Source organism: Haliaeetus leucocephalus, unplaced genomic scaffold (assembly GCF_000737465.1).
Source record: "Haliaeetus leucocephalus isolate CR32 unplaced genomic scaffold, Haliaeetus_leucocephalus-4.0 Scaffold201, whole genome shotgun sequence".
Classification (NCBI taxonomy): Eukaryota; Metazoa; Chordata; class Aves; order Accipitriformes; family Accipitridae; genus Haliaeetus; species Haliaeetus leucocephalus.
Genome location: NW_010972637.1, coordinates 171079 through 194809, shown reverse-complemented (window position 1 = coordinate 194809; position 23731 = coordinate 171079). Strand labels below are relative to the sequence as shown.

The 23731-nt window shown below is 43.4% G+C and overlaps 1 protein-coding gene across 2 annotated transcripts in view; it reads right to left on the bottom strand.

Moving 5' to 3' along the window:
- Window positions 1-12843: 12843 nt before the first annotated feature.
- PIGG (phosphatidylinositol glycan anchor biosynthesis, class G) overlaps window positions 12844-23731 on the bottom strand; it is a 94206-nt gene continuing 83318 nt past the window's right edge. Inside the window, exon 13 of one of the 2 annotated variants that reach the window (XM_010566021.1) lies at window positions 12844-14407. In XM_010566021.1, the coding sequence (XP_010564323.1) occupies window positions 14182-14407 (226 nt within the window). In that variant the 3' untranslated portion in view covers window positions 12844-14181. The remainder of the gene's footprint in view (window positions 14408-23731) is intronic. The other variant, XM_010566024.1, reaches the window with a different exon arrangement.

Here is a 23731-nt window from a genome sequence, read left to right as displayed (position 1 = left end):
TGCGCCACTCCCCAGACTCCTCTGCCCCTTTTTCATAGCTCGTTCCTTCTGTTTAGCTGCTTTACTCCCAGCACTGAAGATTGGTCCCCCTGGGGCAGAGGATGAACTCTGGAAGTGGAAGCAGCAGATTGAATTGTCTCTGTCAAGAGGCAAACAGGGAATAACAGCTGCTTTAGGCCCAAAGAAATGGCTGTTAAGCAGTAACAGTCCCTTCCTGGAGAGGTCAAGGCTATACAGGTCTCCAGTGTAACATTAGCTGTCATCAAGCAGAGCCCAGGACATTAGGAAGATTTGAAAGCCTACATCTTGATGCTAGAAACTCTGTGAGATCAATCCCACCAGGGATGGGGGAGCCAAGGCAGAGCAGCTGAGCACTGAACTTCAGGCTTGCACATACACACATCACTTCTTCCTCTGGCTCAGCTGGACAGACAGAGCGCTAGCCATCGTGGAAGTTCATACATTGCTGCTTTAAATAGCAGCTAATCCCCGAAGTCCACAAACTCAGCAGAAAGCTGCCTGAGGAAAAACATTCGACAGTCTGCAAATCCCAAATTAATTCATTCTGATCGCTGCTGCCAAATTATCTCAAGTGGATTAATGGCAGCAGATAGCAGACAATTGAACGTAGGGTCTGGGTTTGGGTTTGTTATTCAGTTCACTGGAAGACATCTCAGCACAAGCTCCATGCAGGGAGCTCCAGCTGCTCAGACTGTGAAGCAGCCTTTGTAAGACAGGAGGCCAGGGGCTGGGGCCCCAATTCAGCAATGTGTGCGGGCATGGGCCTGCTTTCAAGGACATGGTGAAAACACTCTGCAATCAGCCTGTGGAGAGACCTTGCTGACCCAGGGCTGAGTTTTACACCCTGCTCCAGTGGACAGGGCAGCTGCTCACCCTCATATAGTTGCAGTGTGGCTGCCTTGGCATAAGCACCAAAACTTGACATCGGTGACCCACACCTGCAGAGGCTGGCCTTCTCACCAAGGTTTCTCTCTTCACTCACAACCCACCCGTGCCAACATGGTTTTATTTTTCAACACTCTGAAAAATAAAATCTCCCAAACCAGCACTTACACACCTGGGAAAAGAGTGGTGGTTTTCTGTACAGCAAAAGCCAGCTGCAGAAATTAAGAGCTCCCCATCTGCCATTTCAGTTGGGAAGTCTTGTCCTTTGGCACCCCTGGGGTCCTCCAGGCGATGTCCCTAGGTTGCACATGCTTTCCTTTGGCTTCCACCCCCTCTGCTTTTTACCACTGGTATTTCCCTCACATGCATGTCCTTTGTGTACACATGCATACAAGAAGAACTTGCCTGATGTTTACCTTAGCTAATAAAATTTATTCCCTCCCCTTGCAAACCCTGCTTCATTTCTCTCAGCCACATTACAAGAAGTCATGCCCCTTCCAGATTTGACCTGCAATGACTGTCCCTGTGCACATGGACATCTCGCCTGGATCCTTGCAGGTCACACTGCGAGCTGTGCTGAGGGTAGGTCTCCTTGATTTCCCATGAAGCTTTTCAGATTGCATAAGACATGTAAATATTCATAGCATGCAGAAGAAGACAGCTTGCTGGTGGGGAGGGACCTCAGCTCCAATGGACGCTCGGCTGCTTCATACAAAGGAGAACAGAGTCAACAGAAGAGGGTAAAAATACCTATCAGTGATAGTGGGGTAAGTGCTCCTGACTGCCTGGGAGCTGGAGGGATTCAGACAACTGTCCCCTCATCTTCCCCATGTGGAATGCTCTAATGAGAGAGCTCTGGAGAAAGAGCTGCCACTGCCACTTTTCAGCCCCATTTTGTGACTGATCTCCAAGTTCTCCATGTCCCCTCCAATCATAAAATCAATGTGGTGAGTTCAGCCTGAACTGGGGAAGCTCAGCTTGGCTAGAAGCTCAGTTTGCTGTGAATGCATTACTCAGACACAGCAGAAGAAAGAATAGTCTAACTCTTCCCTTTCTGCCCTCTTCATGCCTCCTCCTGCAGAACCAGAGCCTGGACCAGCTACAGCTGCCAGGCAGTAGCATGCTGCTGGCCCCATCAGTCACCAGACTCAAATACTTGAGTTTTCTAAGTGTTGTCTCACACGACAGGCAGCAGTTATGAAGAAGCATGCAGAAGAGGATGAGTTTGATCTCTGCCATTTAATTTATTGGAACAGGATCCCAGACACTCCTCCCACCCCTCATGTGTGTACATACCAACAAGGCAGTAATTGCCATGTGGAGGTAGAGGCACAAGACCACTATATAGAAGAGCTTTTCCCCCTCTTGAAACCTAGCTGGGTTTCTTTCAACACAGCTATGTGAAATGCAGGAGGTGGACAAACACATACACAGAAAGGCATGGACAAAGTTGTGAAATGCATCCTGAAAGAGGCATATGATAGTGGTGTTCCCACAAGCCGGCTTGTGTGCAGCTGAGTGGTGCAGGGACTCAGCAGCTGCAGTAGATAGAGCAAGAGAGAGTAGAAGTTGCCTGGGAGGTAGAAGGGATATCAAGGAAATAGGCAAAACAAGCAAACACACATGCTGTCTTCTACTCGCAGTGATCTTGCATGTTCCTGTAAAAGGGCATGTCCAGAAAAGGAGGGATTTCCCAGATATAATACCTCTTTGCAGATTGCTGTGGTTTTTCATTCACCATCAAACCCCTCTCTCTTTAAAGCAAAGAAATTCCCAACCAAAGACTTTTGGCTTGGTCCTTCTTAAAACAAGCTTCCCTCCTTCATTCACAAGCTGTGGGCCTTTCCTTAGACATTACCTTCAGGGCACAAGCAAATCAGTGAAGTAAGAGCCATCAAATGAGTGTTTTGTAAAACATTCATGCATGAAAAAGGAAATTGGTCTGTACTATCAACTCTAGCAATGCTCAGGGTGTAAAGCCTATGGATATTTGTACATTACATTTACAGCTTTCCCAACCCCACCCTGTTTTTCATAGGATCATAGAATCATAGAACAGTTTGGGTTGGAAGGGACCTTTAAAGATCATCTAGTCCAACTCCCCTGCAATAAGCAGGGAAATCTTCAACCAGATCAGGTTGCTCAGAGCCCTGTCCAGCCTGACTTTGAATGTTTCCAGGGATGAGACATCTACCAACTCTCTGGGCAACCTGTTCCAGTGTTTCATCACCCTCATTGCAAGTAATTTCTTCCTTACATCGAGTCTGTATCTACCCTTTTTTAGTTTAAAACCGTTACGCTTTGTCCTATTGCAACAGGCCCTACTAAAAAGTCTGTCCCCGTCTTTCCTATAAGCCCCCTCTAAGTACTGAAAGGCCACAGTAAGGTCTCCCCTGAGCCTTCCCTTCTCCAGACTGAACAACCCCAACTCTCTTAGCCTTTCTTCAGAGGAGAGGTGTTGCATCCCTCTGATCATTTTTGTGGTCCTCCTCTGGACCGGCTCCAACATGTCCATGTCTTTCTGTGCTGTTTTTCTGACACTGCTCTGAACACATTTGTAGCTGCAAGGGTGACCATGACAGGATCCCTTGAAGTGCTGGCTAGTCAGAAAACCAGTCTAAAGATTAATAGGCAGCACAAAACACTACGGATTATGAGATCTCAGCACCCTTAGCTTGTAATGTGGGACACTGCTCAAGAGAAAATATGCAATGTAAAACAGAATGATTATTCCTCAAAATGGAGAGGTAAGGTGCTCAGTAAAAGCAGGCATTTTGAACTGGCAACTCTTATAAATGCTACTGGTCTTTAAACTGGTCTGATTTTCCAGCACTGCTCATTCTGTCCAGCCTATCTTTCCAGACCCCCCCTTTATTTTCTTGGTATTTCAATTCAGGAATAGAGTGGAGCAAAGCTAGTCACAACAAGCCCTCTACAAACACCTTGAAAACAGATTTCAACCTAACTTTTTCTTGTTACCACCAGTAATTTGAAGGATCACTGCCTGACCCTGGATTCACACATTTCCCAGTCCTCCTTTCTTTTTCCTCTGTGAATTTGTCTTCCTGGTGTTCTCTATGCCCCATCTGGCTACTTCCATCTGATTCCAAACACTCCATCTGTGCTGCTCTTCTCCTACCTCTTCTCCTACCTGCATCTGTCCTCACCAGTCCTTCTCCTTCTCTCCTGCCAAGCCCCTCCCTCCAATGACCAGTACTGCTCAGGGGTGAGATGCTGTGTGCTTCTGCTGGTTTCAGTCCGCTAAATGTGGTCTCCAGCCTTGAACACAAGAATAGCTGGATGTCTGTGTCATCCCTTGAGAGGGCTTTCTCCACATGCTTAAGCATCTGCAGGATTTGGATCTTTGATTCTCAGACCCTTGAGTCAGAGAATGCATCATTCTCTTTGCACGATCAACAGCACTTAAGGCAATTACACTCAGAAAATAATACTCAGTATGCATATGCCTACATAAAAGCAGCATGACACTGACATTTCATATGCAGAATTAAACTGATTCGGCCTTTATTTTCTAAGAGTACTTAAGACATTTTAAACAATACAGCATCAGGCAAGCAGAAGATTTCAATGATGGGAACTGGAAATGATTTGCAAGTTAGGGCTCTCTTGGCAGTATGAGCAGAACTCCCCTGATTTCAGTGGGAATGGAGCAAGGCCATTAAACAATAACATTAAAAAGCCCATTCCAAGCAAACAATATCTTCAGAAGGGTTTCAGAGGTATGTCACATGTAAGAATGTAACAAAATCTAATTGATCTGATGAAAAGAATCCAGCAATCTGAGTTAAGCATCCAACAGCATGTGAAACACTTCCGGAGAAGTTACACTTGCTCTGTATTCAGCTAAGACATTTTCAAACCATCACATACAAAAATACGCAGTAATTATAATCTTTGCATCAAAGAGGAAAACTGCCCAATCTCTGTGCTTTTGTTTCAGCTAATCTACGTTCACTGCACTCTTCATGTAAATGAGGACATTTGTTGCAAATGGAGTAAAATTACTTTGCTAATCATCTAGCATTTTATCATCAGAATTTCAGGCTTTAAATAGCTTTTTTTGTGCTATACCTGTCTGCTAGCCATGCTATAGCACATGGTATCATCATGTTGGCTCTGCAAAATTCACCCTAGGGCAAGCAAGCATGCTCTACACAAGAGTTTTGCAGGGGACGCAGAAGGAAAGATTGACCTTTCTTTGACTGTGTCTGCTGATCTGCAAGCTGGGACAGTACTGTGAGTCCCGTCTGGTAGCCAATAACCCCCAGGTATGTCTCCACAACATTTTGTGAAGGGGAAAAGTCTTCACCCCCAACTCGCAGTCCAAGTCCCAGGCAGGCTGTGTGGCACTTATGGCTGCCCTTCCATTGAGGTGAGAGTCCGGTGCAGACAGTGTCATATACACTGACAGATGCAGCAATGCAGAGAAGAATGGAAGGGGTGTCTCATTTCTACACTGCAGTTGTACTCAGGAGCCAGAACAGGCAACAGCTGTCCAGACTCCACTGCAAGGATGCTAAGGCAGAGCTACAGGTGTTGACCATGGTCTGAGCTAAGAAGCCTACATCAAAAGCCTAGTAAAATTCTGCTACTGAGGCACACTTGCCAGGTGACTCCAGCTACTAATCTCTGGAGGGAGTAAGAAGGAACTTGTTGGAGCTTCTTCAGTATGCATTTAAGGAAAGCTGTTCCAGAACCAGGAAAACTAGAAAAACCTGGTTTCAACATCCATCCTTTGTCCAAAGCATACCTGCATGGACTGGTCAGACAGCTGCTTTTATGTGGACTGGACACTAGCTAGGTCCTGACTGCCCAGCCTTGAGTGGGGGCATGCCCTGAGATCCTTGTCAATGATGCTTAGCAGAGAGTTACAAGAACTCAGGTTATCCTAAGACCTCTGCTTTGCTCCAGGTTTGGTTGAAACAGGTCAGCAGTACAAATAAGGTCACGCACATTTTTTTTCCTTATGTCCCCTTTCTCCCCCACCAGTAAAACTCTTTCTCTGAGTTGGATGTTGAGAAGAAGGCATACTGGAATTCAGCTACTGTGAGCTTATGTGTAGGTGAAGTATCACTCCCAGTCAGACAACTGTCTTGATTTTGTGGTGGGGTTTTTTCCCTGCAGTTTTCGTAAAATGGCTTAATTTTGGCTCGCTCAGAGATGCTGCATGTGTTAAAAGGGCAGATGGGATTTACAGCACTCTCCCCTGGCCCTGCCCACCCTGCAGAAACTACCTCACAACAGGAAAATTCTTCCCAGTTGCCTCCAGCAACTCCTATTTTGTTTTGCCCCTGTACCTCCCTCCCCACAGCTCCACTTTCCCTGAAGTGCTCTTCCCATCCCACCTGGGGATCATCTCAGCTGTCTACTGAAAGCCTCAGGAAGGAGCCCCAGTGCCTTCACAGGACTTCCCCAGATTCCCCTCCTCCACACCTGAAGAGTGTGGAGCTCCTAACCCCCCAGGGACCTGCTTCTAGAAGGCCAGATATGTGAGTGAGAGCAGTTCTCCATGCATTGATCTTTAATATGTTTCACACATGAGGCTCTGCTTTGTAAACGAAAGCTGTGTCCACTGAAGGATTTATGACATACACGCACCTCAGTGCAAGTGCCTGCACAAAGTGCTTTACTGCAGTCTCCTTGGCAGTACGCACACGTTTACCTCCTGTGGTGTATCTCCACAGGCTAGCCCAGTAAGTTTATGGGAAAGCAGGAAGCAAACCCAGGATTTCTGTGCTGTGGCATTCTGCCTAGCAAGATTAAACCAGCAATGCTGGATGCTTTCTGTCAACACCCACAGCAGAAAGGAGGTGTTCACATTGCCACAAACATGTCACTGGCAGAGCTGCAGGCAACAAAAACCCAGTCATAACTGCATCTCCAGCTGTGGCAGTCCTCTCTAATGGGCCTCTGCCTTTTCTCAGCAACTGTCTCCTGCGTCCCAGTTGTGAAAGAGGAGGACCAAGGACCTTCTTCCATTGGCAAGGCACCTCCAGCATGGCTTTTGTGGAGGAACTAGGCTCTAAGTGACACTGCCGAAAGTCCTGAGCAGTGACGTTCAGGGGAAGTTCACGTACAGCCAAAATGCAAGAGGCTGCTCACCCACTCCTAAGCTGCTCCTGTGGACTATTGACTCCAGCCAAGAGAGCTGCACTGGTCATGTTAGTCTCTTTTTAAGCATTTATTCAAAACAAAAAGCCACCCACAATACATGCAAATGTTGCCCCAAATCTTCCCTTCTGTCCCCATGCCTTGTGTTTCTCATCAGTCAAGCACCTCTGGAAGTCTACAGCTTACTACACGCAGGGACCAAGGCAGAATTGGGGCCAGTGGATCTGTTTGTCACTTTCCCTTTTAAAGGCCACTTTTTGATAATAAGATGTTGATTTCCAAGGCCCTAGGTATGATTCTGTGGCATGTTTTCTTTAATTTGATCTTGTGCTCAGCCACCCAAAGGATCTACAGACTAACTCTGCTCAGCAACTGCTGTACACAAATAGTGACAAACTAACTTGTGCCAAACCAGCAAGGCTTAACAACAACTGCAGACACTACACTGCTCTTCAGCACCATCACTGGAATCACAGACTCAGCTTTTTCGGGGGACCACCCCATACAAACAGTTTCTGCAGCTCAGCAAAAGCTTGGGACCAGGCAGGGCTATTTTGACCCACTGGAAGGTCCTACAGCCTCCAAAGACAGCGCTCTTCAAGCAGCTTTTGGTTTTTTTTGTATCAGGAAAAGTTCAGCTCAAGTCTTCCTATCTCACCAGATATAACCAACTCTCAGGGTAACAGCTGCAGAGGCTTTTGAGTGTTTTGGACTTTGTGTCTTCCTGATGGTGACGAATACACCATCCATGCAGTATGAGGTGCACATTTGCTGTGTGAGCCCTGCTGTATCATTCTGCATCACCAGTGGTCTTTGCAGTCAACATCACCAAATATAACACACCACAGTGGTAAAATCAGAGGCGTGAAAAAGGCATAGCTGATGCAAGTTTTACCATGGGTAGTTCATCTGGAGACTAAGTGTTATCCTGAAGCCCATCTCTCCTGGCTAGCACCCTCATCCTTAAGCTGACAACAACGTCATGCAAAAAGGGTGTGCTTTGAGCTACAGATTGAATTGAGTTACACCGTCAGCTAGTACCAGGCTGAAAATGTGTCCTCAACACCCTGCCCAGCTGGGAGGACAATGGTGTTACACTGAGTGGGGGAGACAGCTGCTGAAGGAACAAGGCTATTCCTCATAGCAACCCCAGGTTTTTATCAGATGTTGGGAGATAACATGTCCTGTGGGATGAACCTATGTCCCCCATCAGGCAAATAGAGGAATTAATGTTCACAGGCGTAGTTCTCAGTCTGAAGCCAGAAAAACACCTTCAGAAAGCAAGTCACCTGTGTGTGTGTGTCTTCCCAGCATGGGCCTGCAGCGATCACAGCAAGCCCACAAACTTTCATTTCAGGCCTAATAGGCAAGCTGAACATTTTGGGGAATCATCTGAATCATAACAGAAGCAATGGCAAAATAGCACCTTTCATCATTGAATCTGGGAATCCTCAAGCTATGGAGGCACTGAAGCTGGCAAGGCTACGGGCAGATGGCATCAAACTTCTCCTTCCAGTGATGCTCACTTCTTGTATCTAATGTATAAATACAAGGCTACATAAAATAAAACCAAAACTAACAACAGTTTTCAGCTGCAATGTTTATCTCTTAAAAAAACCCAGTGACACAGATGTTTTATTTCCTGCTTGTTAAATTTTTTTTATTTTTGTTGTGAAATGAATGACAAAGCTCTTTGACTTCAGGAAACAGCCTGTGAAACAGTCAGTAAAAATGGCAGAGCCAACTTTAAATATAACAAAACCACAGAATCCTTGATAAACACTGGCTGGAAGAGACCGCTGGAGCTTACCCAATACAATGTCCAGACCACAGCAGGGCCAACTAAATGAGGTTGCTTCACGGTGGGAAAATCACTCACCTAGACAGTAAACACCCGGAGGAGAAAAGGCTCCTCTGACCTCCTGGCAATGTCCCATACTGCAAGTTGTGCCTGTTGCGTTTGGGGCTGTCCCTTGTGCCCTTCTGAGAAGAGTCCACCTTCAACATCTCCACGCCCTCCCTTCTGGGAGCTGACTGCAGCCAAAAGGGTTCCCTGAGATTTCTCATCCTCAGGCCATAACAAGGCACTAATCACTGAACTTACGTAATTAAAGACTATTCATGGTTAACACAAAGGTCTGGAGAGGGTCAGATGAACAAGGACATGCTGAGGATCTCTACTAAGCTAATTGCTTAATCCATAGTTTATAGTAATTTATTTAGATGATAATCTAATCACTCACTAAGCGATTAGACAATTGTCCCTGCTGTGAAGCCCACCAGGATACTGCCTGAATAAGCACAGGACTCGTTATGGGATGCAGAGGGAAGAGCACCTGGGGATTCTGTAAAACTTACAGGACATTTTTAAGGGGACTGATAGAACATGTAAGTCATCACGCAATGCTCAGGGAAAGGACCAAAGGAGGGGAAAAAGAAGGATCAAGATGGCTTGGGGAGGAACAAACATTGGAGAGCAGAGGAAAAATGGATAAAAAGGGCTGGTTGAGTATAAACAAGTTGCTAGTCAGTGTTTTTCTCTGATGGAGCCTTTCACTTCATTGCCGCTATGTGCCCCATCCTCTCATTAAATCCCACTTCTTCTTTGTGAGTGCAGACTCTACTCTAAGTAGGTATGTGTGAACACCAGTGAACTTCAAGCAGGACTCACCAGTAAGAGAAGAGGTCTGGATACCAGCAACCAGAGCATGGCTGCAAACGTCTGGGGTTCCTGTCTGGGTGCCAGCAGCAGGGGAGGCCATGGGGATTTGGGCCAGGTGTTGGATAAACAATCTATGCAAGCATGTGTGTGTGTCCGTGTGTGAGTGTGTGCACACGTGTGTCTGCTCCATGAATACTGATCAGCTGGGGAACAGGATCGGGCTGTCCGAGCTGCTCACAGTCCACTTTGCTGTCTACTGGGGCTCCAGAGCTGCTCCCCAGCCCATGGGCCCCATCCTGCACCACTACCAGGCTCTTCCCAGCCAGGGGCAGGACTCAGCGTTTGCCCAGGCCGTACTGCAGCTTCCCAGCAGCCCATTTCTCCAGCCTGACAAGGTCCCTCCAAAGGGTGGCCCTCCCCTCCAGCATATACCCAGCTCCCCCCAGTTTGGTACCATCTCCACACTTGCTCTGGTCTTGCCATCCCCTCATCCAGCTTAAGAAAGATCTTAAATTGCCTTGCCCTAGCATTGCCCCCCAGGGACACCACTGCTTACCAGATAACCATGAGACCACAAACCACTCAAGTCAACCCTCAGAACCCAGTGATCCAGTACACCTTCAAGCTCACTGATCTATAGCTCACCACTTGGGCACCAAGTACACCATGTTGAAGGCCTCGCTAAAGTAAAGTTGTCCAACATCCAGTGCTCTTCCCTTCTCCACAGAGTCTGTCATCTCTTCAGAAAAGGCAATCAGGCACCAATGGGCCAGGCACAAGTTGTCCTGGTAAATCCCTCTTTGTCATTTCCCCTCCATCTAGCTCTTGGGAAATAGTCTCCCACTCCATCAACTGCCTGGGGACTGTCGTGGTTTAACTCCAGCCAGCAACTAAGCACCACGCAGCCACTCACTCACTCCCTCCCCCACCCCAGTGGGATGGGGGAGAAAATCAGGAAAACAAGTAAAACTCGTGGGTTGAGATAAGAACAGTTTAATAGAACAGAAAAGAAGAAACTAATAATGATAATGATAACACTAATAAAATGACAACAGTAGTAATAAAAGGATTGGAATGTACAAATGATGCGCAGGGCAATTGCTCACCACCCGCCGACCAACACCCAGCTAGTCCCCAGGCAGCAATTCCCCGCCCCCACTTCCCAGTTCCTATACTAAATGGGACGTCACATGGTATGGAATACCCTGTTGGCCAGTTTGGGTCAGGTGCTCTGGCTGTGTCCTGTGCCAACTTCTTGTGCCCCTCCAGTCTTCTCGCTGGCTGGGCATGAGAAGCTGAAAAATCCTTGACTTCAGTCTAAACACTACTTAGCAACAACTGAAAACATCAGTGTGTTATCAACATTCTTCGCATACGGAACTCAAAACATAGCACTGTACCAGCTACTAGGAAGACAGTTAACTCTATCCCAGCTGAAACCAGGACAGGACTGAGGAGGGGCTGATGGCCAGTCATTCCCCAGACCCTCTTTACACTTCTGGAAGACAGCCCAATGCTAGCCTCATGAACATCCCCCCATCACAGTCTTTCACAGAGTGCGCAGCCTACAATGAGATCAGTCATCTCCCTTTCCTGCCCCACTGATCAGTTGCAACCAGTTTCCTTCCCCTCCTTGTGCTGCTGAAGCACTCAGGGAAGTCTTGGTTATTCAGAGGAAGCCCTTCATGGCAACTTGCATCTGTGCCCACTCCTGTGACTGTGCAGTTGTGGAGATAAATCTTGTTTAATTTGCAAATGCTTTATGTGAGGAATTCCAAAAATTGCCCTGACCTTTACAGACAGCACCACACAGGAGCAGTGGCTTAGCACGTATTCATTGCCTGCTGCAAAGGCTGTGGCGCATGGTGTGGATGTTCTGCTGTCTTACATAGAACCAAGGAAAACTTGGGTTTTTTTCTACAGAGCAGAAATACAGATATATAGTATCTGAAATATGAATAGGTTGGGTTTTTCTTCTTAAACCTGAATTCATTTACAAGAGTCTTTTCTTAGCTCAAGTTTCATCACACTCTGGATCTTTAGGACCATACTGGACATATGTTACAAGCTTTGAGTGGCAGTGAGCCACACTGACCAATGGTGATCTAGTGAAATCTAGTAGAGGAAGCTATAGACTGGCTGAAACTGGCAGTGACCAGCAGCAAAGATGCTGAGTGGAAAAATTTATCATGTGTCAAAACTTCATCCAAACAGAGAAGTACACAACATCCTTGCTTAGAACTTATTTAAGGAGGAGTCTGTGCCTGTGCACAGGGTACCCCTGTGGAAGCTGCACCCTCAGCTGATAACCACGCCAGAGCAGCAAGAATCAACTCACTTCTTCACTGTCTCCCCAAAAGCTGATGAAGATAAAATAGTATTTCATTTGCCTATACCCAAAGAGAAAGGGTGAAAAAGAATAAAAATGGCAATTCTGAAGCTGAAAGCACCATGTTTTCTTGAAATATCACCCAAACTCATGTGTTAACCCAAGACAGAGTTGCAGTCAAAGTTCTTCCTTCTTCCTTCCTCTCCTGGTCTTGAAAACCATAGTTTTTCCAAGCCATTTATTTTCTCCTGGATTCAGTCTGGACATCTTCCAACTTCAGAGAAGAAAGGGGACACTAGGATTATTTAAGTAAGTAATCTGAAGAAATGCAACCTTAATACACACACAATAGTTTAGATTCCACTATTTGACAAAATGTCCAAGAGATATACTAGAAGCAAAAAATACCAGAAGAAAGGAATAAAAGATCTTGTGAATGTCAGGCCACATTGTTTTAGGATTCTGTACCCCAGAAGCAACTTCCCCTCCACCTCTTCCATCTCTTTATTAGCACCCTTTCTCTCTGAGTTAAATCTCTTATGAACATATTCTGTATGAACATTAGGGAGGATTGCTTAGGAATTAACCAAGTAAGCAAACAGAGAAGATGTCAATAATCCCCATATGGTTGCTAGGCAACAGGTAACCAGAAAAATAATGAAAATTATGAAAATGGTAAATGTGTACAACATTCACAAATACAAACTATTTTAAATACTCCGTAATTTGCAGTGAAAAAAAAATTTATTAAAAGTATTTAATTTTCAAACTTTCAACAGGTCACAGTGAATCATTAAGATCCAGTAGTCCCTTCTCCAGGTGAACAGAAATATGTGGCCAGGGTACTGAAAATTTTGTTGTTTTACAGGTGAAAAAAATGTCATTATTAGTGATCAAGATGGTGTACTATTAATGTGTAAAAACGAAAGGCCTACTTTTTGAGATTTGCTCTATCTGAAACATGAGATGAGAAGTGTATCAGTGATCCTAACAAATGTGCTGTCAGCTATATAGGGCCTAAAAGCTTTTTATTTTCAGATTTATAACAAAAATTAGAGTTCCCTGCATGCTTCACTTCTGCTACAGCTCTAATACATTTAGATTAAATCCTATTGGCTGCTAACATGGACAAAAATATGAGGCAAAAAACCCCACATAAAGAATACTGATGCTCAGTAGAGTCATCAATGTGTATCTTCTTGACAGAAGCAAGGAAAACAACATTGTTAGGAATTAATTATAGCACACTCAAGTGAGGTGGCTGGACAGGTCACTAGGGGAAAGGTGATGCAAACACACCTTTTATTCTGTTGGTAACTTAGCCCATTAAACTATTTCCCTGCTCATGGCTCATAAGTCTCTACCCTAGTGTGGAAAACATGATCAAATGTTCAGCACAGCTGCCACCAACCTGATTTAACATTTATACATTAATAAAAAGAAACACAACACTTTAGCAGTGAATGGACTCCATAGAAGACTCATGACTTTGTTAGCCCATTAGCATTTCTTATCCAGTGCCTGAAGTGCAGATCGAAATCCATTACAGATAATGATTGCACTCACCTTACAAAGAAAATACCACCTTTAAATAGAAATGCTGCCTATGCAAAACAAACAAAAAAATCTCTTACCTGGGATATTTGTAAAATATTACAATAATTTAATAATACTTCCAGTGCACACGCTAGAAACAAAACTAATGAAAAAATCCCCAAAGCTAATGAATATAAGATCTTGTGAACAGCACCAAGAAATCCTGCATATTTTTAGGATTCTGTAGTCTAAGAAGGTAAAAAAATTGTATATGCAAAAGATTTTTCCAGTGCCCATGAGGTGCTGGTCTGTATTTATATTAAGATGTACATTTTTAATTCAAATCATGTAATATTGCCATTCTATTTTTGGAGAGTGCTATAATGACAGCTATAGAACAAAAGTTATCCATGAAGGAACAGTTTATTTCAATTCAACATTGTTAAAGCAAACTCAGTTTTGAAATAGGACAGGCCCTTCAAATCCTGATCTTGACTAACATAAACAAAGTTACTCATCAAATTCTACACAACAATTTAAAGCCATTATTCTCCTTCTCCAATTCTAGTGACACACTGGACATTGCAATGCAGAACTGCGTACCACACACTTATTTTCAGTCTTGCACTTTGTGAGAGTGGTTCTGATCCATGGCTGTGAAGAACAGGCAGATAGCGGCTGTGATGAACACATGCACTCCCTCATAAAGTAGTTTTGGCGAGAAGACGCTCCATATGAACAGGTGGTAACGCAGACTTGTTACCAAAACAATGTAGATGGCAACTGGAATTGAACGCATTAGGGCATAGCAGAAACAGCCGTGACCCACTGCTGCTGAATTCCTGGTAACAAAAACAGAGAGTTCATTCTCAGGCAAACTTAGTACAGGCATCTGAGTTCCTCCACTCTTTAGCATTATTTCACAACACAAAGAATATTCACAGATCTCCACTTTGTGTTAGAAAACTGATTATTGATGCAACAATGTAACTAATAAAGCTTGTCCTTATCACCTCTACATATGCTATAATGTGTAAGTATGTTAAGTGTAAGCATAGCAACTGTCACCACAGTAAAGGCACCCAGCAGTTCACCTCACACTTAGAAGGTTCTGTGCTTTAATATAGTTTGTTCTAACTGTTAAAGTCTCCATTAAGCAGTTTCAAGATAGGTTCGTCTCTTGTTGGCCTTCCAGTGCCTTTCCACAGAATCTGGATGGTAAGAGGCAGAGAAGAAAGACTTCAGTACTCAGACTTCACAAAGCTGCCTAACCTGTATGATGGATAATCAGATGGAGTCTGCTCTCCTCGTAAAGGGCATAAAACTTGCCAGAGTACACTGCTGCCCACAGCAGTAACATTGTACAAAACAACACAAAAATTGTGCTATTAGAAAACTTTGCAAAGCTAGCTAACGTAACATTCTCCAGAAAATACGAAATTCTTAGGCTTACATGAGCAATACATTGCATTCCTGTCACAGCAGCTTAGATCAGCTGGGCCCACTGTATTCCAAGAAATGTCTGCCCCGTACATAACCTACATGGCCCATATCTGCTGCACTGAGGTATTCCGGTGGGTGACAGGAGTCAGATGAAAATGGAAGTGAAAGGGTTTTCTGCACTTTGATTTTTCTCCCTTCCCTGAGGTGCAAACGTGCACCAATGATGCTGCATTGGCATGTGTCCACTTTCCCCAAACCACATCTGCAGAGACTAATTCACACCAAATTCAGATACTCACCTGTTCAGACAAAGGAAGGAATAAAGCTATTTCACTGGAATAATAAGCAGAACATTTTCCTCTCTGGATCAAAATATTTTACATCATCAGTTCCCCAAAGAACACATTGGCAAAAAGCGGAAATGATTTACACTGAAATCCTGATCTGAGAATCTGTTCTGCTCCTCCCTGTTTTTAATTCTGATCTTGTTCCAAGTAATAAAAATTTAAGATGACTAGCACTTCCATCAGATGTAAATTAGTCACTTATGACTAAGTAAGGTACAGAATGCAGTATTTTACGTAAACCATTAAACTTATTATTCTTTAAATCAAAATAATTAGTATACAGTCCTGTTTTCCAGCAAAGTCAAGAGCAAATTCCGAAGGCTTTCAGTGGAAGGAAGAACAGGTCATGAAAGCAGAGTTGAAGAATCAGCTGAGAACAGCAGGTGTGAATGATTGCAAAACATACATTCAGTTCACAGAAAACTATCTCCCTCGCTGCTTAGCCAAGAAAACTGTGACTTAGGAGTGAACTAGGCTGCTCCCTGCTTCTGCATCACTATCTTAAGTCTTCAGTGAGCCTGTGTAAATAACCAGCTTTATGTTTAATAACTGATTTTGTTGACAAGGATTAAACAACTGCAGTTCACTCAGTCTTAGCTGTTTTCATGCTGTAAAACCAGTATTTGTAGTAGATGATATAACTGAATAAACAGAGAAAATGGTTTTTGAGTCAGATAGGCAAACAGGCAATTTTTAAACCATTTTCTACAGTAAAAAAATGCACTTGATAGACCAGCTAGATGAAGGCTATCAGTGGTTGTGGCTATCATATTTATTAAGTGCAATGATGACATTTTCAAGGGAATCCTAAAAGAGAGATGTAAGAGTGTCCACAAACTTATACATTTAGGTTGTTCAAGAGCCCTGCATTTTAAATTTAAATTTCAGTTCATATCTTTTTCCCTAGTTTGTGCTCACCTAACAACACATTTAGTACCCTATTGTGAGAAAGCTCCTAATCGTAAAACAATGGTGTTAAAAATTTTTGAAATCCCTACTTTTTTAATTATGAAGAAACTGGCTGGAAGATTATTTTTGAATCGAATCTCTGTGTGTTCACATCCTTGGCTCAAAAATTAGGTAGATGTAATACTTTAGACACTTGCATTTTAAACTAGAATGAGAGCACACAGTAATCTTTACTAGTAACATTTAAATTCTGCATGTTCACATTATGATTACTAGCAAAGAATCCCCAAGTCAATAAGTAAATGGTATGATTCTTTCTGTATTCTGATACAGTAAAAATAATGAACTGTTTTCTGCTTATATAATACCTTTACATCCAAAAGGTCTCAGCAATCGCTTCATCTCTCAACAAAAGATAGACACCTACCTGCAGAAGGAAATCTTGGACAGTTTCACAGTATAATACAGTGGTGCAATTTAGAGAAGACAACAGAAGCACACTGTATCCACAAAGTTAAACTGTTAATGTGGTTCAATAGCAGGATAATTCAGTTTATTTTGGAGCTAGTATAAGAGTTCACACATGTGTTGTTGAAGAAAGAGCACTGGAATGACTGAGCACAAGCAGTTACACCTACTTGGCTATTCTGACGCTAAGGCAATGACTTAGTTCTTTGAGCACAGCACCATTCTTTCTTGCTTCTGCCAGGCACCCAATTTGTGCAATAGCTAAGAATAATGACTTTGCACACTCCTGCTCATTCTACGCTCACAGAGTGACCACAGGGTACAGGGCTTCGGCAGGCTACAAGGAACACAGTCAACAGGGATCAGGGTGCTGCTGATAACATGAACAAGACAATCCAGGCAGTTCAGCTGGTTCCCGAGTTCTTCCAAAAGAAGTCACCAGGGGAGCACATAAAGCTGGCTGTGGCATGCCACTCATGTATCCTACCATTTATGAACTGGATCAGCCAGTAATGAATAACCTTGCAACCTCTCAGTGCTGTTTCAGTGGAAGATTACAGGAAACATGTAAAGCATCAACCTGTAACTACTCCACACTGAACTGCCTCTGCAGCAGTTAATGCCTTTTCTTATTTAAAGGAGGAGAGCATAGAGGGATGTAAACCGTATGCACTACCTCCATATTCTGACAGAACCAGCCCAATATTAAGGCCTCTGCATAATGCAGGAGTAAAAAAATAAGTACCCAGCCTCTGACATTGAGCTCATTTAGCAAGTTAGCTTCTGGGGACTTGAATGAGAAATCCAAATTTGTTAAAGATGACAAAGCATATCCAAACTTCATGTGAGACTGATGCTGAAGATTGCTAGATCCAGAAAAAACAATGCTTTCGGAAGCTTCTGAAGCAAAGAACACTACAGATTCACATCACTGAACACACCATACTTAGACTGCAAACATTAAGCCTAGTCTAGAGCACATACTGGCTTCCAACAAAAATCCTAATTGAATTTTAATTGAATATTTAATACATAGAAAATATGGCCAAGAAATTGTGCTATTAATAGGTTTTCTGCTTCTTGGGATCTCCGAAATCCTAATTGCCAATGTTTCATCAACAAATCCTTCACCTCTCACTCCATCTCTAAGGTGGTATTAAAACGGGTAATACAATGTTTGTAAAATGAAAAAATTATGATGCCAAAAACATGAAAGAAAAACAACTCTTTTCTTGTGAAAGCATGTCTCCCTTTTATATAGAATATTTGGCGGATGGTGGCACAAGTTTTGTAGTTTAAAAATCAAGCAAATAACCTCCACAGACAGCCCTACAAATGCTTCCACAAGGAATTTTAAAATACACTACTTTACATTGTTCCAACCCTTGTTCTAACCCACCAAATTAAATAAACATTTTAGAAATATGCAAGCATATGAGTGAGGAATACCTTAGGATTGTCATTTTTCTGGGATTGAGGGACGGGGGTCATGTCTGGAGGGTTTCAGTAGGAAATGAGCTGAATCCTTTCAACAGGAGTTATCCTCTAGCATTTCTGCCCTTCCAGCTCCTCTTTTCTAGCTGAATATCACTGCCTAGATTACCTCTTATTGGGGATGCTGAATTTGCATATTTGAAGGCAATTTTTACTGTATTAACATTTTCTACTGTATTAGTGGTACTTTTCTTTCTAGGCTTTCTGCAGTTTCAGTTTGCAAGATCTCCCTGTTTAGTGCTCTCTGAAAAATAGTTGGCGCGTCGTTAATCTGTCCTGCATATATTAATAAAGGGTTGCAGTCAGAAACAAACCCTGTAGCACTCCAACAGTCTGTCTGTGACATCTTACAAGTATCTGCAATCTGTAAGAAATTCGTCTAATCCAAGCAAATATCAATTAGTTTAGCAACAAGAACAAATTTACTATGTCTCTCCCATATGCCCTACTCCCAGCTAGTATAATTCTTACAGTACTGTTTTAGATTATAGCACACAATCCTGCACTGACATGGAAAAACACTTCATATTTTTAGCAGATCCAAGGGAACCAAAAGTCCTTTCAAAATCTACATGATCAACTCTGGTATAGACTATCAATCAAAACAACATTAATTCTATAGATTCACAATTTTTGACACCAAATCCTATCAACAGGCAGGTGTCAAAAAGGGTAGTTGCCAGCAAGCTAAAAGGGTTGTTGAGTATATTCTACCGCCATGGAAATGAAGGAACTTGGGGATGGCCATTGATTTTCCTGTGTATCCTCTTTCCCAGTAAGAAAGGCGGAGAAGCTACAACTACCTGAGCAAGGTCAAGTGTCCATGGCAGTAAGTTACAGTGGACTGCAATATAGGGTTCAGCAGTTTCTCATGAAGACTTAGCTGTAAGAGGCTATTAAGACCTGAAAGTTCAATTCTCTTTATTTCAGCATCAAGAGCAGGAAAAATAGGATCATAAAAATGGTTTTGCCTGTTTTCACTGCTGGCATAATCAGTTGTGCTGGGAGCTTCCTGTCAGAAAGAGAAGTAGTATCAGTCACCCAGCAGAGGTAACTCTTCTCATTGACATCCACTACTAGCTAACTTGCTTAGAACAGAGCTCTATCTAAAACACAGGGCATGTATCAATTAAGTTTCAGATTCCTTTTTCCATTCTTCAGTCAGGCTTGGCCCCTAAAAATAGTTCAGAGGAACTCCCTAAATTGAATACCCAACAGATTTATATTAGATTGCAAGTAGGAATCCAATTATGCTGGCATTGGGCCAGAAGGTCTGAATAGCCACTCTGAATGGCTATTATCATTTAACTGCTAGGAAAAGAAATCAGCTGTACCTTTAGTAAAGGCTTCCAAAAATCTTGGCAACCTAACTGGAAAGATGTCCACTAGATACAATTCATCCCCTGCGTGTGCTCATTTCCCCAAATATACTGATCCTGTGGCAATCAACTTACAAAGGACTGGAAACCCTCTGCTTTTCAGCTTCACTTGACCAGTCCTCACCTTCCCTTACAGAAAAAAACACTTCACAAGCTCAAACATCCGTGTCTATTTCAGGATTGCAGGCAAAGAGATCGCTAAACTGCACTCTTGGCAACCTGGCCATGTAATGTCTAGATTTCTTCACCACAAAGAAGGTACTCCTTTTCAGTAGGTACCTTTGATTCAGGAAACCAGCCTTCTCCATGTAAGCTACAACAGCTATTGATGAGTTCCAGCCATTCTTCAAAGACAGGATTTGCATGAAATCCCGAGTGCTCTGCTTGATATGTTTTTCCTCACTACTTCTGCGGTGGGCCATACTGGTATATATCCAGTTCCTGCCTGTTATCACTGCCTCAAGCTTTCTCATAAGGCTCTGTTCAGGTTAATCCTTAGTATGTGTTACTCTGTTCAGCTCCAAGAAAACCAAAAAAGTTAAATCAGTCTATTCCTGTTTACACTGGCCCAGACTTTAAAGCAACAAGATATAACCAAATCATTAAAACTTCTAACAAGCAAAACACAAGTCATAATTATTTCAAAGCCCAGCATTAGTCAATTTTCTGCAAGTATTCTTCCAAAATCCACTTAGCACTTCTGAAGACTTCCACTAGCAAAATGCCTGAAGCATTTTACATCAGCATCATATCTGTTAAGGTGTATCTATAGGCTTTCCTGCCCACCTTCATAAACAAACAGCTCTTCATCATCTTAGCTAAAGATGTAAAGAAAAATTGTATCCAAAGATTGTTCTGGACAGGCAGACTCTGAAGAGACTTAAAATAGACTGTTACCATGTTATTTAATTAAATTCAAACTTACCAGTTCAGAATACACCAGTCTAACAGGACACGTTAAGTGTCGTAAGGCATTTCTAGAGGGGTGAGGCACAAATATTTAAGTAAAGGGTAGGAAATTATTTAAGTATGGGTAGGAAACTGGCCAACAAGGCCACACTCAGAGGGTGATAATCAATGGTTTTTACTAAGGCTGGCAGCCTGTCACAAGCAGGGTCCCCCAGGGGTTGATACTGGGCCCCAAGCTGTTCAACATCTTCATAAGTAATCTGAATGATAGGATTGAAAGCATCCTCACCAAGTTTGCTGATGACACTAAACTGGGTGGTGAGGTGGACACATCAGAAGGGAAAGCCATCTTACAGAAACCTGGACAGGCTGGAAGAGTGGGCTAGCAAGAACTGTATGAAGTTTTAACAAAGACAAGTGCAAAGTCCTGTCCTGGGACAGAATAACCAAAGGGCCCAATACAGGCTAGGATCTGTGCGGCTGGGGAACAGCCTTGCTGAAAGGGACCTGGGGGTGCTGGTGGACAACAAGCTGAACATGAGTCAGCAGAGCACTGCTGCAGCAACAAAGGTAAATCAGGTCCTGGGCTGCATCCACAGGGGGATTACTAGCAGAGATGGAGATGTGATCATCCCACTCTACTCAGTACTTGGCAGGCCACACCTAGAGTACTGTGTTCAGTTCTGGTTTCTACAATTCAAAAAAGACGTGGACAGACCGGAGAAGATCCAAAGGAGGGCCGGAGATGATCAAAGGGCTGGAGAGCCTGCCCTACAAGGTAAGACTTGTAGGAGTTAGGTCTCCTCTTCCTGGAGAAGAGACGGCTCAGGGAGATCTTATCACAGTATTCCAGTACTCTACAAAGAGATAGAGGTGGTCTCTTCACCAGATAACACATGGAGAAGAGAAGAGGCAATGGGTACAAATTGCACCAGAAGAGGTTTCATCTCCGTATAAGAAAGACGTTTTTTACAGCGAGAATAATCAATCACTGAAAAATCTTCCCAGGGATGTGGTAGCGTCCCCATCACTGGAGGTTTTCAAGATGCGACTAGACAGGATTCTAGAAGATCTCATCAAGGCTCCCTTTCCCATGAAAAGCTGGACCAAATGATCTTTCAAGGTCCCTTCCAACCTGGGCTGTTCTATGGTTCTGTGAAGCAATGCTTGCTCTTCTGCACTGAGGGCAGAGTCAGTTCTTTCTTGTATTTTTCCATTACAGTAACTATTTTTAAACTTGTGACTTCACTAAAATAACAGCTCTCTCCTCAGATTACTCCTGCCACCCCAGTAACATACACATTTCAGAAGAACTTGTGCATTTCAAGAAAAGGTGTGAGAACAGAAGATAGAAAAATCCTGGATAGATGCAGAAGGACAGTAGCGTATGTACAGTCCTATCCACAGCTACCAGAACTAAGCAGTCAGTTATGTTGGCCACAGAACAGAGAAGGAAAGAAAACTAATGGTAAAAAAGAAAAAAGCCTGCAACTAAGAACAGTAAGACAAAGCCATTAACAGCAAAAAGTACAGGTTACTTCTAGAAACATTTCTACAGTAAAGAAGTATGTAAGCAAAAGTCTACAAGTGTGATCCTCTCTTTCCAGAAGTGCCCCTCTGAATGGCTCTGCTCCTGCTTGAGCAGTAATATAAACCACTGAGAAAACCAGCATCATCATGCATCCTTTACTAATTGTAGAGAAGAAATAAAGTTGGTACTATGCTTCAATCTGAAGATTTCTGTTTCAGAATTAAGAGGAAGGAATATCCAAAGTACTGAAGAGGAAGGGGAGAAAATTCCTTCAGTGCACTGTGTATACTTCATGCAATATATCAGAATATTGCCCCCAACTCTCTTCACAGCTTTTTCTGGTGCAACGTGCAGCGAACTCACCTTCAGAGACTCATTATTCCTTGTGGTGCAATGAGATAACTTCTGGGATTATGCAAGGATACTCTTACTGAGCCCAAGTATCATAAGTACTTTTTACTTTGGCAAGTTTATAGGAGTGTTGGACTTACAAATAATTTGGATGAAGTTGAATAACTAAAAGCAACAATACTCTACGTTAGTATAAAGATTGTAAAGCCCCACATGCTTTCTCCTGAGAGCAGAATGGATTACAGAAGGATCTGTAAACCCATACCCTAGGATCTCTGCAAAGGATGAGACAATGCTAATACCACGAAGCACAAAAGGAACAGTAAACAAAAATGGTTTCAACTTGGCAAGAAATTAAGTGCAAGACCAATTTGATTTTTGAGAAAGATACCTTGGTACACCAGCTGCAGACCGCCTTCCTCACTGGACTTCAGCTGAGGACAATGCAGAAAAATCAGCACAGGACTTTTCATGCCATAGCTTTGGTGATACTGTAATGCTAATCTTGGCTCTGACACAGAAAAAGTAACGTAAACAGACAGTACACAACTTTCAGAAGACTGCAGATGTTACTTCGCAGTTTGAGTATGTTCAGTGGCCATGGAACCTAAAAAGACAGCTCTGAGGAAAATGTGGACATCATCTGCTGGACAGAGGGAGGCAGAGAAAGAAAAGGAGACAGAAAGAATGAGGGCAATAGCAATGGAAAGAGAGACACTGCAAGCAAAAAGCAGGGGGAGAGAAGAGCAGAGATGGCTGAGGGTGCAGGAGGGGAAGGGCAAGGGAGAAAGAGGAAGCAGGAGAAGTGGGAGGGAGAAAATAAGTGCAAGTAAGAGAAAGGGAGTAAGTCAGAAGACAGGGTGTGAGATACAGGGAACAAGCAGGACAAAAAGGAGGGAACGGCAGAGAGGAAGAGATGGAACACAGGGAAAAGAGCGAGATGGAGACAGAGAGGAAGAGAGTGCACACGGGGGGGGGGAGGGAGGGGGAGTAAGGGAGGGGGAGTGAGGGAGGGGGGGTGAGGGAAAGCAAGGGAATGAGACAGCATGAGCGAGGGAGTGATACAAAGTGGGCTAGTAATAGGGAAAGAGAAATAGAAAGAGAGGGAATGGGGACCGGGTGAGAGGGACGAGGGAGTGACAACAAGAGACAAGGGACAAGAGAGAGGAAAACAGAACGGGGGGGGGAAGAGTGGGAAAGAGGAAAAGACAAAGGTGGAAAGAGAATGTGCATGAAGGAAACTGCATGTGCAAGGGAAATAAAAGAAGGAAAGGGAGAAGCTCAGCATGGGGGGGGGGGGGGGAAAAGAGGGAAAACAGACAAAACAACAATGGG